At 32.5% G+C, this 17,857-nt stretch overlaps 1 protein-coding gene across 1 annotated transcript in view; it reads right to left on the reverse strand.

Annotated features, from left to right (window-relative positions):
• LOC143388774 (A-kinase anchor protein 9-like) overlaps positions 1 to 17,857 on the reverse strand; it is a 95,249-nt gene that overhangs the window by 39,719 nt on the left and 37,673 nt on the right. The window contains 5 exon segments of the mRNA XM_077108298.1: positions 51 to 407; positions 1,307 to 1,399; positions 2,545 to 2,644; positions 12,896 to 13,073; positions 14,779 to 14,992. Coding sequence (XP_076964413.1) covers positions 51 to 407; positions 1,307 to 1,399; positions 2,545 to 2,644; positions 12,896 to 13,073; positions 14,779 to 14,992 — 942 coding nt within the window.

Below are 17,857 nucleotides of genomic sequence, written 5' to 3' on the forward strand. Positions count from 1 at the left end.
AAGACATTATTATAAGTTTTTCTCTTTTACATTCAAAGAAGCATACTTACAGATTCACTAGCTATAAATGTTTTGTCTTTGGAGAACATTTCTTCTGAAATAATTAGTTGGTGGACCTCTGATTCTACTATATCATCAAGATGATCACTGTTTGGTAATAGAACTTCTCCATCTTCTCCTAACTCTTTACTAAGTGTCTTAAATTCTTCTTTAAATTTCATGTCCAATGCATCAGAGGTCTGAAGATCAATTTGATCCTGAGATAATTTCATTTCATTAAAATAATGTTTTTCATTTTGCTGACAGAAAGTAAGTGCTTGTTTTGATGACATAGTATTTTCTTTTCCCTTTGATAGTCTAGATAGTTCAGTTTGTTGAGCAAATGCAACGCTCATTGACACAATGACCTAAAGAAATCAATCAAACAAACAAAAAAGGATTAGATTTATAAATACCAGCTGGATTTAAAAAGTGGGTCATTACTCAAAATTATATGAATTAGAAAAAAGCCTGGCCTCATAGTTTTAAAAATAAAAATAAATCCTCTGATAAAGAGATACAGAGATAGGCTATTTTTCAATAAATTTAACATCAAAGTGTTTTACTGCCTGCCTTTTAAAATAAAACAAGCAAAACTTTTCTAACTATAACACCAATAAATGCTCAGTACAAAAATAAAAAAATAAAAGTCTTTATAAAGTGATACAGAGATAGGCTATTTTTCAATAAATTCAACATCAAAGTGTTTTACTGCCTGCCTTTTAAAATAAAACAAGCAAAACTTTTCTAACTATAACACCAATAAATGCTCAGTACAAAAATAAAAAAAATAAAAGTCTTTATATTTCTTCCTTCCAAGAAAATTCACTTGGCCATGAGTGATAATGTTCTGTGACAATCCTCCATCAGTATCTGTAGTTATTATCTAACATTACAATAATTTATCAGGGTAATACAACTACTTTTTCTCTTCATAACTTTTCCTTCATTTTTAGAATGCCAAACTCCTTCACAAGGTAACTATGTACATTGTAACACATATATAAAAACTTGTGGCATTCTGAAAAATTGTAATTGCTATTCTATATCAAGAAAAAAATGTCCTTTTCAAAGAAATGCACCGCAAAACATTCTATGAAGCAGCAATTATAGTTGATGCTGTTACACAACTGTTTGATGGACTATATATAAAACTTACAAATAAAAAAAGTACATACCATCAATAAAATCCATGCTTTTTTTGACAGTTCAAAGATCAAGAAAATCTACAAACCAAGAAAATCTTGCAGATAAACTATAAACTTACCTTAGCTATTTCTTCTTCTAATCTTTCTTGGTATTGTTTTTCCAACAATTTAACCATATTTGTTTCTTGTTTCATTCCACATTCATTAGAAAACTAAATTAAAGGGTGAAATATGACAATTTACACTGATTTTATACCATTAATTTTAAGGATGTACTCAATATTCCAAAAATATCACTATTTTTGAACACTTTCAAATAAAAAAAAAATCAGTTATCTTTTAACTAAAAACATTTAATCTAATAATCCTACAAAATAATTACACTTACTATAAACTTACAGATGCAAAGAGAGAAATATATTTACATATTTGTAATTATTAGCATAAATTCTAGGGTGGGTTAAGGATACTTAAATATAATTAATAAGACATATGTATAAATGTATATTTATTTTAAGTAAAATGTTAACAAGTGGCTATGTTTGATAATGAAATCATGAGCAAATTTTCTTCTTGGTATTTATTAAAAGAACACAATTTTCCACATAAAAATTATTTTTAACAATTAAAAAAATAAATCTTCTTTTAGAAATGTAGATATACTGTCAGCATGAAAGTATTTGTTTATTTACCAATTATTTGAATTTCATCCAACAGACATTTAATAAGGGATGAGTGTGGCTCATATCTCTTCTTAATATCCAGAATGAGAAAGGGCAATAATCAGTGATTTTAATTTTTACTAGAATTTAGAATTATTGAGTGAAGATGAAGATGCAGTTGGGGGTTTGAAAAAAGTTTTGAATAATACAATGTTGAGGACAGGCAGAGAGTGGTTCAGTGGCAAGCACGGTAAAAAAAGCGTTTTTCTATCATTACTTCTGTTGGAAGATGGCCTGATCCATTATTCCAGCCCTAGCACCTTGGATTTTAGGGAATCCTATACACCATTCTGAAGATACCCTCTGCTTCCATAAGGGGAAGAAAAGACTATGTTGGCCATGGTACTGAAGCTGATTTGTTACACAGTTCATAAAGAAATGTTACAAAGAAAAAATTTAAACTGTAACAGGGGAGGAAAATTCTCAAATTTAACTTTCTCTGTGTTTTTCCTATGCTATAAAAATATTTCTATAGACATTCTGGATCTTTTACATAAGGTATTATCCTCATGCTTTATGCTTAATCTTAGCCAAATATTTACTACATAATTACAAAACTGAAGACATAAAATTGATAGTAAGAAAAAGTATCAGTGTACATAACTGTTTAAAAATGAAGATTAAAAAAAACATACCTCTATTGCATGATCAATATTCTCTTTTAGACAACTTCCAGGATGTACTACTGATTTCTGTACATCAGATTCTTTAATTACCACTGAATCAACAGAGAAGCTAAATATAAATAAAAAAGTATAAAAAAATTAGTGTTGTGTGTTTTATCCAAAGTTTCTACCATGCATAACGTGTACTGAGGCAGTGGGGAGACAAAAATGATAGTTCCCCCAGGGTTACAAGTATTGTAACTTAAAACATTTTTGACTAAGTTTTCCATTTAAAAGTAACAATGAATATTATGTCAGTATAAATGTATGATAAAAAATTTATTATGTAAAAAAAACATTTTTAATAAGTCTTTTAAAAATAACATCTTAGATATGCTTATATAGCAACAGTGTACATAATATAACATGCTATATACACTGATACTACACACTACTTATATACCTAAGATATATGATACATATTATTCATATTACATGGATATCTAAATTACACAGACACAAAACATATAATAATATAGAATAGATTTTATTGGATTAAATATATTAAAATAGCCAGGTACAGTGGTGCGTGCTTGCAACTCCAGAAATTTGGGAGGTTGAGGCAGGAGGATCAAAAATTCAAGATGAGCCTTAGCAATTTAGTGAGACTCTCTTTCAAAAAAAAAAAAGGGTTGGAAATGCAGGAAGATGGCTGAATAAAGCATTTGCTTCCCTGACAGATCTGTTGAAGGAACCAAGAAAAGCAAAAAGGTCACTTTTTTCAACAAGATGTGTGAATGGTCCAGAACTAGGAAGGACTTAACTGGAATTTAATACTGGATACTCAAAACATATCATGGACTCAAGAGATCTTGTATAATAAAATAAGGGGGAAAGATCCCTAGGCTCCAGAGCTGTAAAATAGCTGGAAGTACAAATCAGAATAATCCCTAAGTGAATGTAGTAAAGCAATAAAGGAACCCCCATTCCTAGAAAAACAGAGATGTTTTGCGGTATGGAGAGCTTAAGAGCTCAGAGATACTGCTCAAAAAACAACAAACAAACAAACAAAAAAGCCCAGTAAGCTGTGCTGCACAGCATCTGTGTACAGGAGGGAAGCTACCAGCTTTCTTGGCGGCATGCATGGAGGACAGCAGAAAGAACCCTTGTGAAGCAATGGCTGGGGGGCCTGTAGCTAGGTGAGTCAATTATTGGCAGATCGAAATCTGGTCCCAAAAATGTGCAAGGCAAACCCATGCTGTGTGATAGAGAGTGTTCCAAAGTGACCAGGAGAAAATCAAGCATGTAGGGACATTTACACAGGAGAATACTGATCAAGGAAACCCACCTGGCTTTCCCCTCCATATCCAATCAGCTGCTTGCAGTACTGGCTGGAAGAGAAGTGCCTGACTGTGAATTTGAAAGGACAGGCAAAGGAAGAGATCAAGTTTGGAGACCAAATGATGACCAGGGTTCATGGGGTCTGCAGGCAAAGTAGTGGGCTAAGAACAGATTCCTACATCACATGTGTAGAACCTAAAGGAGATTCCCGAGGTACGGTCTTCTAATGTGGACAGACAATTGCTGAGCCTTGGAGGTGTGATGACTTAAAATCTTCAGACCAATAGGCACGCAGTGAAGAGATTGGAACGTACCTAAGCCTACACCTTGGCTCTAGTAGTTCCACTTCCAGGACTAACACTCTCACCCTAGCAACCCTAACTACCCTGAGGGTAGAGCTAGCATCAAATTCCAGACAACATACCTAACTGCTCAGAAGAGATGCTGAGAAACTTGAACTGCAATGGAAAAAAGTGTTCAATTTTTCATCCAGATTCCTTTTTTTTCTTTTCTCACTTGTCTACCATTTTTGAAACCAAGTATTTTTCATGGATCATTTTATTGAGGACTGAGATATCTGAATAGTACATTACAGTTTTGTTGTTTATTTTTTTCTTTTAAAAAATTATATATATATATATATATATATATATATATATATATATATATATTCCCCTCTCATTTATCTGTTTCCTTGGATTCTCTTTCTCACTTTTCTCTTGCTAACACCCAACCTCTATTAAGTCCTCCCTTCATTCTTCCTATAATTTTTTAACTTCTATCTTTTCTGATCCTTTCTCATAAACATCACACCCTACATGACTTTTGTTCTCTCTTTGTCCACCAATGGAAACTATAAACTTTTTGCAAACTTACTGTTTATATTGTAGACAATAATTGAACACATCATTTCAGTTTAATGGAACAAAACTGTGGATGCCTTAATAGGAGCTATTTGGTTTAAGGCTGTATATTGTTTGTATTGGTTGCAGTTATTATTTGTCTCTTCCTTAAAAGTGAGGTACTAGAAATCTTCAGGGACACTATGAATCTACAGGGTAGAAACTGTACTGCCTGAAATCCACACTGCTAGAAGGACAGACATAAGAACAACATGAGAAAACAATGGAACAAAGTGGCCCAAACAAACCAAGATGATCTAATAATTAAACCCATAGACAACACAGTAAAAAAATGTAGAAAAGGAATTTAGAAAGTACATATTAGACTGACCTGGTACATAAAGAATGATATAGAAAATAAAATCAGAGATAAATTTGAGGATGTAAAAGATCATTGCAGAGGCAGAGATTCTCAGAAAATGACAACAACAACAACAACAACAACAACCCCAAAAATTCTCAAAATGAAACAATCAATAAACCAATTAAAAATTCAATGGAAGATAGAACCTTGGGCAATGAAGACAAAATATATAATTTTGAAAATAAAGTTGACTACACAGGGAAGATGGTAAGAAACCATGAACAGAACTTCCAAGAATAATGAAATAACAAAAAAAGACCAAATTAAGATTTATCGGGATAGGTGAAGGCATAAAGATACAAACCAAAGGAATGCCCAGTTTTTCAATGAAATAATATGAAAAAGTTTCCAAAATCTGAAGAATAAAATGGAAAATCAAATACAAGAGGACCTCAAATGTACAAGATCACAACAGACCCACATCAAGACACATTATAAAGAAAAAGGTCAAATATAGAAAATAAGGTTTGAATTTTAAAGGCTATGAGAGAAAAAAATATCAGATTATATATTGAGGGAAACTAATTAGGATCTCAGGTGATTTTTCAACCCAGACCCTCAAAGCCAGGAGGTCCTGGAATAATATATACCTAGTTCGGAAGAAGATGGATGCCAACCAAGAATTTTATATCTAATAAAATAAAACTTCAGATTTAAAGATAAAATAAAAATCTTCCATAATAAACAAAAGTTAAAAGAATTCATAACTAGAAAATCTGTGCTATAAAACATTATCAACAAAATATTCCATGAAGATGGAAAAAAAGTCAAAATCAACACAGGGAGGAGCCATACAAAAGGAATAATCAATCAAAGGAGAAATTAATTCAAAGTAAAAAGTAGAAATAAACTAAAATGACTGGGAACACAAATCATATCTCAAAAATAATGTTAATGGTCTAAACTAATAAACCCAAAAAGACATAGATTGGCAGATTGGATTAAAAAAACAAAACTCAAAAATCTGTTGTCTCCAAGAGACTCACCTCATAAGCAAAGACATCCACAGAGTAAAAATGAAAGGATGGGAAAAAACATATCACTCACATGGATTGAGTAAACAAACGGGTTTCTATCCCCATGTCAGATAAAATGTACTTCAAGCCAAAAGTTAATCAGAAGGGAAAAAGAAGACATTTCATACTGCTTAAGGAAATTATACATCAACAAGACATAATACGTTAAATATTTATGCCCCAAACAATGGAGCATCTACATATATCAAACAAACCCTGCCTCAATTTCAAGAACTAATTAGACCATAATACAATATTACTGAGTGACTTTAACAAACCTTTCTCACTACTGGATAGATCGTCAAAAAAAAAACTAAACAAAAAAACTATAGAACTTAATAATATAGTCAATAATTTATACTTAACAGACATATAAAGAGTATTATATCCATCAATGAATACATGTTCTTCTCAGCAGCACACAGACTCTTCTTTAAAATATGCCACAAAGCAACAATTATGAAATAAAAAAAGAGATTATACCCTGCATTCTATCAGATCATAATGGAATGAAATTAGAAATCATTGATACAATAAAAAATAAAAACTCCAACACCTAGAGACTAAATAATATGCTATTGACTAACCAATGGATATAAGAAGAAGTCAGGGATGAAATTTTTAAAATACTTACCAGAGATAAATGAGAACTGATACAACTTGTCAAAATCTCTGGGACACTATTAAGCTAAATTCATTAAAAGAATGGAAAGTCAATGAGTATATGACCTAACATAAGATCTCAAAGCCCTAGAAAAAGAAAAACAAATCAACACCAAAAGCAATAGAAGACAGGAAATAATTAAAATCAGAGCTGAAATAAGTGAAATTGAAATAATCGGAACAATTAAAAAATTAACAAAACAAAAAGTTGTGTCTTTGAAAAAATAAATAAAATTGATAAACTCAATCGTGCTAATGAAGACAGAAAACTCAAATCACTAAAATTCATAATCACAAAAAATATTACAGCAAATACTGTTGAAATACAGTAGAGAATCAGAAGCTATTTTGAAAATTTATACTCCAATAAAAATGAAAAATTTAAAGACATCAACAAATTTCTAGAGACAAATGAGCTACCCAAATGGAATTAGGAGGATATACACAATTTAAACAGATCAATTTCAAGCAATAAAATAGAAGAAGTCATCAAAAGCCAACCACTTAAGTAATGCCCAGGACAAAACAGATTCTTACTCAGTTCTACAAGACCTTTGATGAATTAACACCAATAAGCCTCAAACTATTTCATGAAACAGGAAAGGAGGGAACTCTTCCAAACTCATTCTATGAAGCTAGTATCACCTGATATCAAAATCAGACAAAGACACATCAAGGAAAGATAACTTCAGACCAATATCCCTTATGAACATAGATGCAAAAATTCTGTATTCAATTCTGGCAACTCACATATAAAAACATTAAAAATATAGTTGTTATGGTTTGGTTGTGAGGTATCCCCCAAACGTTCACATAAGACAATGCAAGAATATTCAGAAGAGAAATGACTAACCTAATCAATGAATTAATCCCCTGATAGGAATTAAATGAAGTGGCAGGGTATGGCTAGAGGAGATGGGAATTGGGGGGATGGTGACGGAGTATACATTTTTTATCTGGAGAGTGGAGTCTCTATATAGGGTATATATTTTGTATCTGGAGAGTGAAGTCTCTGTCTCTGTTTCTTGATCACTATGTGAACTCCTTCCCTCTGTTACACTCTTCTTCCAGATGTTCTGCCTTACCTCAAAGCCCAAGGGATGGAGCTGGCCTTCTATGGACTAAGATGTCTAAACACCATGAGCCCTCAAATAACACCATGAGCCCTTTTCCTCTCTTAAAATTGTTCTGGTCAGATCTTTTAGTAATAGAAATAAAAAAGCTGACTAAAACAATAGTGCATCATATTCAAGTGGGATTCAAGGTTGGTTCAACATACAGAAATAAATAAATGTAATTCATCACATCAATAGACTTCAAGAAGAATCATATGATCATTTCAATTGGAGCACAAAAAAGCATTTGACAAAATAAAGCACCCTTTCATGTTTAAAACACTAGAAAAACTAGGGATAATAGAAACAAATCTCAACACTGTAAAAGCTATACATGCTAAACCCAAGACCAAAATCATTCTAAATGGAGAAAAACTGAAGGCATTCCATCTACGAACTGTAGTAAGACAAGAATACCTTTTTTTTACCACTTTTATTCGATATAATCCTGGAAACTAGCCAGGGCAAGTAGACAGAAGAAAGAAATTAAAGGGATACAAATAGAAAAAGAACTCAAATTATTACTATTTGCTGACAATATGATTCTATATTTAGAAGACCTAAAAAATCCACCAGAAAACTTCTATAATTAATGAACGAAAATCAGCAAAGTAGCAGGATGTAAAATTAACAACCATACATCAAATGCATTCCTATATATCAGTGATAAAGCCACTGAAAAAAATTAGGAAAACTACCCCATTCACAATAGCGTCAAAAAATAAAGTAGAATATTTGGAGTCAATCTAACAAAAGAGGTGAAAGACCTCTACAGTGAAAACTACAGAACACTAAAGAAAAAAATTGAAGACCTTAGAAGATGGAAATATCTCCCATGTTCTTGGATAGGCAGAATTAACATTGTCAAAATGGCCATACTACCAAAAGCATTATATAGATTTAATGCAATTCCTATTAAAATTCCAATGACATTCTTTGTAGTACTAGAAAAAGCAATCATGAAATTCATTTGGAAAAAAGAGACCCAGAATAGCCAAAGCAATCCTTAGGAAAAAAAGTGAAGCAAGAGGCATCATAATACCAGAACTTAAATTATACTACAGAGCCATAACAGAAACAACAAAAAACAATGGGATGACACTGGCACCAAAACAGACACATAGACCAATGATAAAGAATAGAAGACATAGAGACAAACCCATATAAATACAGTTATCTCATACTAGACAAAGGTGACAAAAATACTCAGTGGAGAAAAGATAGCCTATTCAACAAATGGTGCTGGGAAAACTGAAAATCCACATGAAGCAAAATGAAATTAAACCTCTATCTCTAATCTTGCACAAAACTCATTTCAAAGTGGATCAAGGATTTAGGCACTAGAACAGAGACCATGCATTTAACAGAAGAAAAAGTAGGTCCAAACTCTACCATCTCAGCTTAGGAACTGACCTCCTTAACAAGATTTCTAGAGCACAAGAACTATAAGCAAGAATCAATAAAAAGATTAAAACTAAAATGGTTCTTCACATCAAACAATCAATAACATGAAGAGAGTGCCTACAGAACGGGAGAAAACCTTTACCACACATACACCTCAGAGCATTAATCCCCAGGATATATAAAAAACTCAAGAAACTTAAAACCAGGTGCTGGGGTTGTGGCTCAGTGGTAGAGTGCTTGCCTGGCATGTGTGAGGGACCTAGGGTTTGATTCTCAGCACCACATATAAATAAATTTTAAAAATAAAGATTCATCAACAACTAAAAAAAATAAATAAAAAACAATAAAAACACCAGAAAAACAAACCAATCAATAAATGGGCTAAGGAACTGAACAGACACTTCACAAGACATACAATCGATCAACAAATATGTGAAAATACATTCAACATCTCTAGCAATTAGAGAAATGCAAATCAAAACTACAATGAGATTCTATCTCACTCCAGTTAGAATGTCAACTATCAAGAATATGAGCAACAGGCCTAGGGACATAGCTCAGTTGGTAGACTGCTTGCCTCACATGCCCAAGGCCCTAGTTCAATACTCAGCACCACAAAAAAAGAAAAAGAAAAAAATATGCAACAATAAATGTTGGCAAGCATGTGGGGGTAAAGGTACACTCATACATTGCTGGTGGGACTGCAAATTGATGCAACTACTATAGAAAGCAGCATGGAGATTCCTAAGAAAACGTCGAATGGAACCACCATTTGACCCAGTTATCCCACTCCTAGGTTTATACTCAAAGGGCTTTAAATCAGCATAATACAGTGATGCAGTCACATCATGTTTATAGCAGCTAAATTCACAATAGCTAAACTACAGAACCAACCCAGGTGTCCTTCAACAGATGAATGGATAAAGAAAGTGTGATATATATCTTCCCAATGGAGTATTACTCAGCCTTAAATAAGAATGAAATTATGGCATTTGGTGGCAAATGGATGGACCTGGAGAATATCATGCTAAGCTAAATAAGCCAATCCCAAAGAACCAAAGACTGAATATTTTGTCTGATATGCAGATACTAATTCACAATGGGGGTGGGGGAGTAGGGAAGAATAAACATATTTTGGATTAGACAAAGGGCAATGAGGGGAGGGGAGGGTTATGAGGGAAGAAAGGATAGTAGAATGAATCAGATATTATTACCCAGGTACATATAGGATTACATCACATATTCTACATCATGCACAACCAAAGAATGAGAAGTTATAATTCATTTATGTATGATATGTCAAAATGCATCCTACTGTCTTAGATAACTAGTTAGAAGAAAAAAAAATCGTTAGAACTAAAAAAAAATAATTAGTAATTGAAAATACATATATAGAAATAATAGTTCATTAAATTTGATTTGTCTAACATTACCCAACTGGTATGTGGTAGATCTGAACATGAGTTATTTTAAATAAAAACAGTAGTTCTGAAAAAAAAAGAAGAGGGGTGAGGATGTGGCTTGGTGGTAAAGAGCCCCTGAATTCAATCCTGATACAAATATATGTGTGTGTGTCTGTGTGTGTGTGTGTGTGTGTGTGTGCATGTATGTATGTATGTATGTATATAAAGATATATCTAAGATATATTACTGAGTTAAAAAAGCTTGTAAATTCTCACTTGCATTAAAAACCTGTTTTAACATATATGTCTATATAAATAGGAAAATGTCTGAAAGAATACATATCAAAAGTAACAATGATTGCTTATATTGGAAATGAAGTGTGGCAACAGTAAAGAGAAGGTTCTTAACTTACAGTTAGTTTAATTTTAACTTACAATCAGTTTAATTTTTATTTTATCTAGCCACATATCTTTTGGTATGTATGTCTAAATTCTGTATTGTTATATAAGCATTCACTACTTTGTAACAATGTTTTCTTAAAATGTCTAATCTTATAACAATAAGGTAAGATTAGTATTTAGAAATCATGTGGATTTAGAATATATCAGTGACTTATATAGACAAAGATAAGTTTAAATTCCTAGGCTGGGGTTGTGGCTCAGTGGTAAAGTTCTTGCCTAGTGTGTATGAGGCACTGGGTTCAATTCTTAGCACTGCATGTAAATAAATAAATAAATAAATAAAATAACAACTAATAAAAATGTTTTTTTAAAAAGGCTTAAATTCCTTAATTGAAGACAAACAAAATGAAACAATACTTCCTCTAAATTTATATACATTTGGATACATAAATTACATACATACATTATTTATATACACATATACATGCACACACACAATGATTATAATGTATGTGTACATATAAAACAAATAATTTTAAGAAAAAATGAAGTAGAAAAGTAAGATACAGACTCTTTGGGGATGATTTTAATTTATGTATGAACATGACATCTAAGTAAAGATCCAAAAGAGATGAGGGTGTGGGCATACAAATACCTGGAGAATAATCATTCTAGGTAGAAGAAAAAGCCAATGAATCCCTAAAGCAGAAGCGTACTGATATGTGATATATTTGAGGATCACAGTGGGGATGTATGAGGTTTTTTTTTTTTAATCTTTTAAAATTGTTTTTAGTTGTCAATGGACCTTTACTTTATTTATTTATATGTGGTGCTGAGAATCAAACCCAGGACCTCACACAAGCCAGGCAAGCGCTTTACCGCTGAGCTCCAACCCCAACCCCATGGGATTATATGGTTTGAGAACAGTAAGTGATAAGAAAGTCAGTAGGAAATGAAAGTCAAAGATGTCATGGTCCTCAGGACTAGTGAGACTGTAAAGAGCAGAAGAGGATTAGAGTAACATGATGTAACTGAAATAAAAGGAAAGGTTCTGGCACTTGTGTTGACTATATAGAGAACAGACTGTAAACAGAAGTTAAGTAATCCAGGTGAAACACACAACAATGGCAGGGACCAGTGGAGCAGTAAGGAGTGGCACAATTTTGATGTACTTTGAAGGTTAAAAAAATCCCAAGATTTTTTCATAGAATGGCAGAGAGTTATGACAGAAAGGAGTCAGGATGGATGAAGATGGCTACAGAAGGAGCAAATTTTAGAAGATCCTGATCCAAGAAAACATACATAGTGGTAATTGAAGATCATTTCTTCTCTCCTCATAGACCAGGGTTCTATTTGGGACATGATGAATTTGAGCATTAGACAATCAAATGGAGTATATTCAAGTCATAGTGGAATGATCATACTTAGATTATTTAAGTATTCACCACATCAACATATCAAAGCCTAGGCATAGAACAAACAAGTAAATATCTACTACCTCACTTATTTTAATTCAGAAAATAGATTAATAATAACATCTTTATAAAAGTATAAGTAAAATTCCTATAATAAAATGTCTTTGGTTTATACCAACATTTATTTCACACATTTCAAAGATACAGAATTATATCCTGCTCTTATTTATTAAAAATATTACATCCTATCTCTTTGTTAACGTTATATTTTATTCTTAAAATAACCATTCCAGATGATACTATCATTGTTACTAAGCTACAAATACTGCTGAATGAAGTTTTAAGTAAATAGATACCTTGGGTCCACTTTGGCCTCACTAATGGCTTGAAGCTTCTCCTGTAGAGAATAAATTTCTGCCCTATGATTTTCTTCAGTTTCTTTCAATTGTTTGCGCAAAAAGCATATGAAGTTTTCTAATTCTTGAATTTGTTCTTCAAGTTGTTTAATTTTTTTGGTATCTTTCAGAGAAGATAACAGGAAGAGAAGACAATACACATTTCAATACAAACTTCTCAGTGAAATAACAATCATTTTATTTCAATGTATAAAAATATTTATTTTTTGAAAAATGTTTTGAGTGAAACTCAGGTTTTAATTTGACTCATTCTGACTGATGAAAACAAGAGAACAGTGTGATTCAAGATCATTTCTCCTATCCTTATGGTATAGTATCTCTAAATTCAACAATTTTATATCTTTAAAACAATTCAGAAATATGAAACAAAAGAAGGGTTGAAAAGGGACCAGAGGAGAGTAGTTAACACCTTTTACTTTCCTCTTTTATTTTTATTTCTTAAAAAATGCTGAGAATTAATCACTAAACTAACTTTTTTGCCAATTAAATGAGCCATTAGTTAACATGCAATTTGGGAAGTAGTGGACAGACTACCTCAAGAAGATATCAATTTAAAAAAATACAAACTTAAAATATTACTATATTCAAAGAACCCCTGAAGTGAAAAAGCATGGTATTATCTGATATGCTTGAAATTCTATTCTGTTCACCAAAGCAATTCCAATAATAAAACTCATTCCTAAAAGCAAAAGTGAAGGCCTAGAGATACCTTAAACACAAGAAGTCTAGTTAACTGGCCAAATAATCATGAAAGAAAAACATTAACTGTGACTAATTGTTTATGGTTCATTGTATGGTCCCTTAACATTGTTACTTCCCATTATTCCATCTTGGTCTTTTAACTCACTCTCTAGTTTCCCCTGATAACTCATTCTTGTCCTTGACCTCTTCTCCTTGACATTCATGCTGATTATAAATCTTTACCTCATAATTAAATTTTTCTCCCAGGTTTCAGACTTCTATTTTCAACTAACTCCTATATATTTTTTCAAAGTCAATAAGTATTCTATTCTTAACTCAATATATTTAAAACTGAATTATTATTTTTTTCACAAATTGGTTCCTTTCTATGACTAGAACCATACTCTAGTTTCTTAAGCTAGAAACTTGGGTATCATTCTTAATTTCTGCTAACATTAAAAACAAACTAGAACCTAACTCTAAGTGTTGAACTTAACTTTCTATCATACTCAATTCAATCTGGCTGGTCTTCCCATCAATAATTTCATCCCTTCCAACTGATCCTAATGGTATCAACTTAAAATAAAAATCTTATTGTTACTCCCACTATTTAAAATCCTGCTGTAGGTCTTATCACCAATAGCATAAAACATAAACATGTTTCATCAGAGTACATAAAACCTTTCCTAATCAAGCTCCTTCCAATCTCTCCAGTTTTATCTAGCTAACACAACCTGAACTCCCAGTTCTCCCAAATGGATGCAATCTTAGATAGAGCTCAATGCTTAAGACTCCATAGCCTTCCCCAAATTTCCAACCCAGTTACTCCTACCCATACCCTCATGCTACTCATCTCCCCAGGAAAGACAAAACTCTTTTTACTCCCTCCATTCTTTACATTTCAGAAATTTTCAGTGTATTTTATATATGCTTTCCCAATGGATTATAATTTCCTATGGGAAAATGACTCAGTAATTTTAGTTTTCTCTAGCACTTAAATGAATATCCAATGATTATGTGAACAAATAAGACTAGGGATTAGATACACAAGTCACCTTCCCCTGTGAGTTCTAAGGACAGAATTATGAAATGGTGGACTCTAAGTGATGCTTCATGTTAATTATAAGTCAGAAACTATTTACCTATTTCTTGTGTTTTTACATTCTGTAGTTCTAACTGGTATATTTTCTGAAGCTCCTTGATCTTTTCCTCTTGAGCAGAAATAAGCTCCTCTTTAAGATTGCAAAGAGCTTTATCTTTTTCATTTTCCATATATTCACAAACCTGATCCACGTGAGCTGAATAAACCAGTGAAAGGCATATGCATTGAGCTTCCATCTGTAGCCTTAAATCATTCTGAAAGTGAATATATATTAGAAAAATTTAAAATAATTTACTATAAAATAATTTGCTTTTTGCATATACTAAAACAAGAGGAGAAATAAATTATAGTTTAAAACTTCATAAGAGAACCAATGACATTTTTTTCTTCATTCTTCATTCAGTTATACTGAGCTACTTCTTTTTTCTAGGAGAGTAGTATCATTACCTCAATTTTAGAGCAAATTTTGATATTTGGTATAGCTTATGATTTGTCCATATTGGAGAGTCTTTATTCTGACTGTCCGGGACTGCTCCCTACAGAAACAAGTTGCCTCTGCAGGAAACAGCCTAGAGCCTCAACATTTTAGGATGTTTAAAGGCGAAAAACCACATCCAGATTGACTTGGCAACCAGCAATCAAGCAAGCAAGAAGTAGTACAGAGGCAGAATAAAGCCATTAGCAAAACAATGCAATGTCTTAATCAAATTTTCATCTCATTCATTTCTCCTGGGATTTTTTCATAATCATAATCAAAAGAGAAATGGAGCAAAGTGACCCTAGTTGAATATAAATTAAAGAATGGCTACTAACATCTAATCAATTATTCCCCAGAAAGGTACACTGCCCAAGGAAAATGGGAACCAATAAGAACAATTTTACATTGTGTAAGAATTGCTATTTTGTATTGTAATTAGGCTATGCTAGGCAATTAGTAATGTGGTACAGTGATGGGGCTTTCCTATGGGAGAAGCTCTTCTTACGTAATATGGAGTCTCAGGGTAAAATGAAGTCTGTTTGGTCATTGCTTATATAGCCTGTCCTATAACATTCCCCACTGGTTTTTTGGAACTAATCAAATAATTAATTAATCATCATTGGTTTACAGTTACTGTAGTGAGTATGGAGGACCATCAGTTTTACAGAATGTATTTTTTGTTTTATATATCTTATTAAATAAACAGTTAAAGATGCAGGGTCCAATTAAAAACCCTAAGAGGACTAACAGCAATGGATCGGCTACAGCTGTGTAAGAGTAGTTAGCCAAGGAGACCAGGAGAACAAATTTTCATACCAATTTCTCTCATGTTGTCTTGGCTCTTCCTTATCTTTCATTTTTATTTTCAAATAACATTTTATTTTCATGGCACTGGGAATTGAACCCAGGGGTTCTCTCTACCTGTGAGCGACATTTCCAGCCCCCCCTTTTTTTTTCAATATTTTCATTTTTATGTGGTGCTGAGGATTGAACCCAGTGCTTCACATATGTGAGACAAACGCTCTGCCACTGACCCACAATCCCAACCCCAGCCCTTTTTGAGGCAAGGTCTCAACAAGTTGCCAAGGTTGGTCTTGAACTTAGAACCCTTCTCTGCCTTAGCCTCCCAAATAGCTGGAATTACAGGCATGCACCACCATGCCTGAATTTAAAATACTATTTTAAATATGGAAAAATGCAAGCAATAAACTCAAAACCCAAATTAACAAGTACTATAACATTTTCTCTATTTTTTTCATTCCCTGTACTCCCCATACACTTCTATGTTCTCATCACTCCTTTCTCACAGGCAACCATAATCATAGTTTGGTACAAATCCAGTCCAATTCTTACATTATCACTTCTCATTAGAATACATTTTGCATTCTCAATGCACTGTATATTTTGTATTTTTATGGACTTACACAAATGATATTAATTTTACAAGTTTATTTTCTCATTCAATATGTCTCTGGTATTATTCCATGTAGGTAACAGGGGGTTTAATGTCCAGTACCACAAACAAACAAAAAATTAACAGCATGTAGGCAACAGGTTAATTCATTTTAACTGTGGTATTATGACTATACCAAAATTTGTCCATTTCCTTTCAGGAGATAAATTGGTTTATTCCTAACTTTTGGATAAATGTGCTAATTTCTTTCTAATTAGTGGTTCTTAAATGTAACATGCATCAGAATCACTTGGAATGCTTATTAAAACAGGTTACTTTAGGAACCTAACCCCATCCCCACAGTTTCTGTTTCAGGAGAGGTCAAAGAGCTGTGAATTCTAACTCGTTACCAAGTAATGCTGTGCTTCTGGTCAGGAACCCCACTTTGAGAACTACTTAGAAATATAACTGCTAGGTCACAGATAGTGCATTTTTAACTGTGCTAGATTTGATCAAATTATTTTTATATAACAGTACTAATTTACAATGCTACCAGAAGGTTGAGTACTTATATACTCACATCCTCACCATTCTTTATATCAGACTAACTTCACCAACCTAATGGGTATAAAATGTTATTTTATTTTTACACTGAATAGTAAGGTTGAAAGAATATTTTCATGTTTATTAGATACTTTGATTTCCTATTCAGGCACATGTCTTTCACATCTTTTGCCCATTATTATTTTGTTTTTGGACCTCTTGTTACATTAATTGTTCTTTCTATATTCTTGATAGCTTTTGTTTGCAACTTACCTTCATGGCAAATATCTAGTCCCAGTCCTCAAATCTATTTTACATTATTGTTTTTAAAAGATACAATAAAAATTTTAAATCCTTTCCCATGCTTTGTCTTTATTAAAAGTTTTCCCTATCTTAAGATTCTATTTTCTTCTTATGTGTACATTTTTAACCAACCTGATTTTTTTCCCTAAAGCGACAATGATCTAATTCCCTAACTTCTAACCTCTAGTATCAAAAGTCAATTGTGCTCAAAACAATTTTGTTTTTTTTTTCCTCCCAAACATTTTTGAATACTCTAAGCTTCTTATGCTAATTTGGTCTATTTTTTGATTTCCTCTGTCTCTGCTCAAATATCATCTCATCAAAGTAGTCTTCCTTGACCTACCCTATGCAAAAAAAGCCCTACACTTAGGGAGATCTTATTCTTCTTATCATACTGTAATT

This window comes from Callospermophilus lateralis, unplaced genomic scaffold (genome assembly GCF_048772815.1).
Source record: "Callospermophilus lateralis isolate mCalLat2 unplaced genomic scaffold, mCalLat2.hap1 Scaffold_43, whole genome shotgun sequence".
Classification (NCBI taxonomy): Eukaryota; Metazoa; Chordata; class Mammalia; order Rodentia; family Sciuridae; genus Callospermophilus; species Callospermophilus lateralis.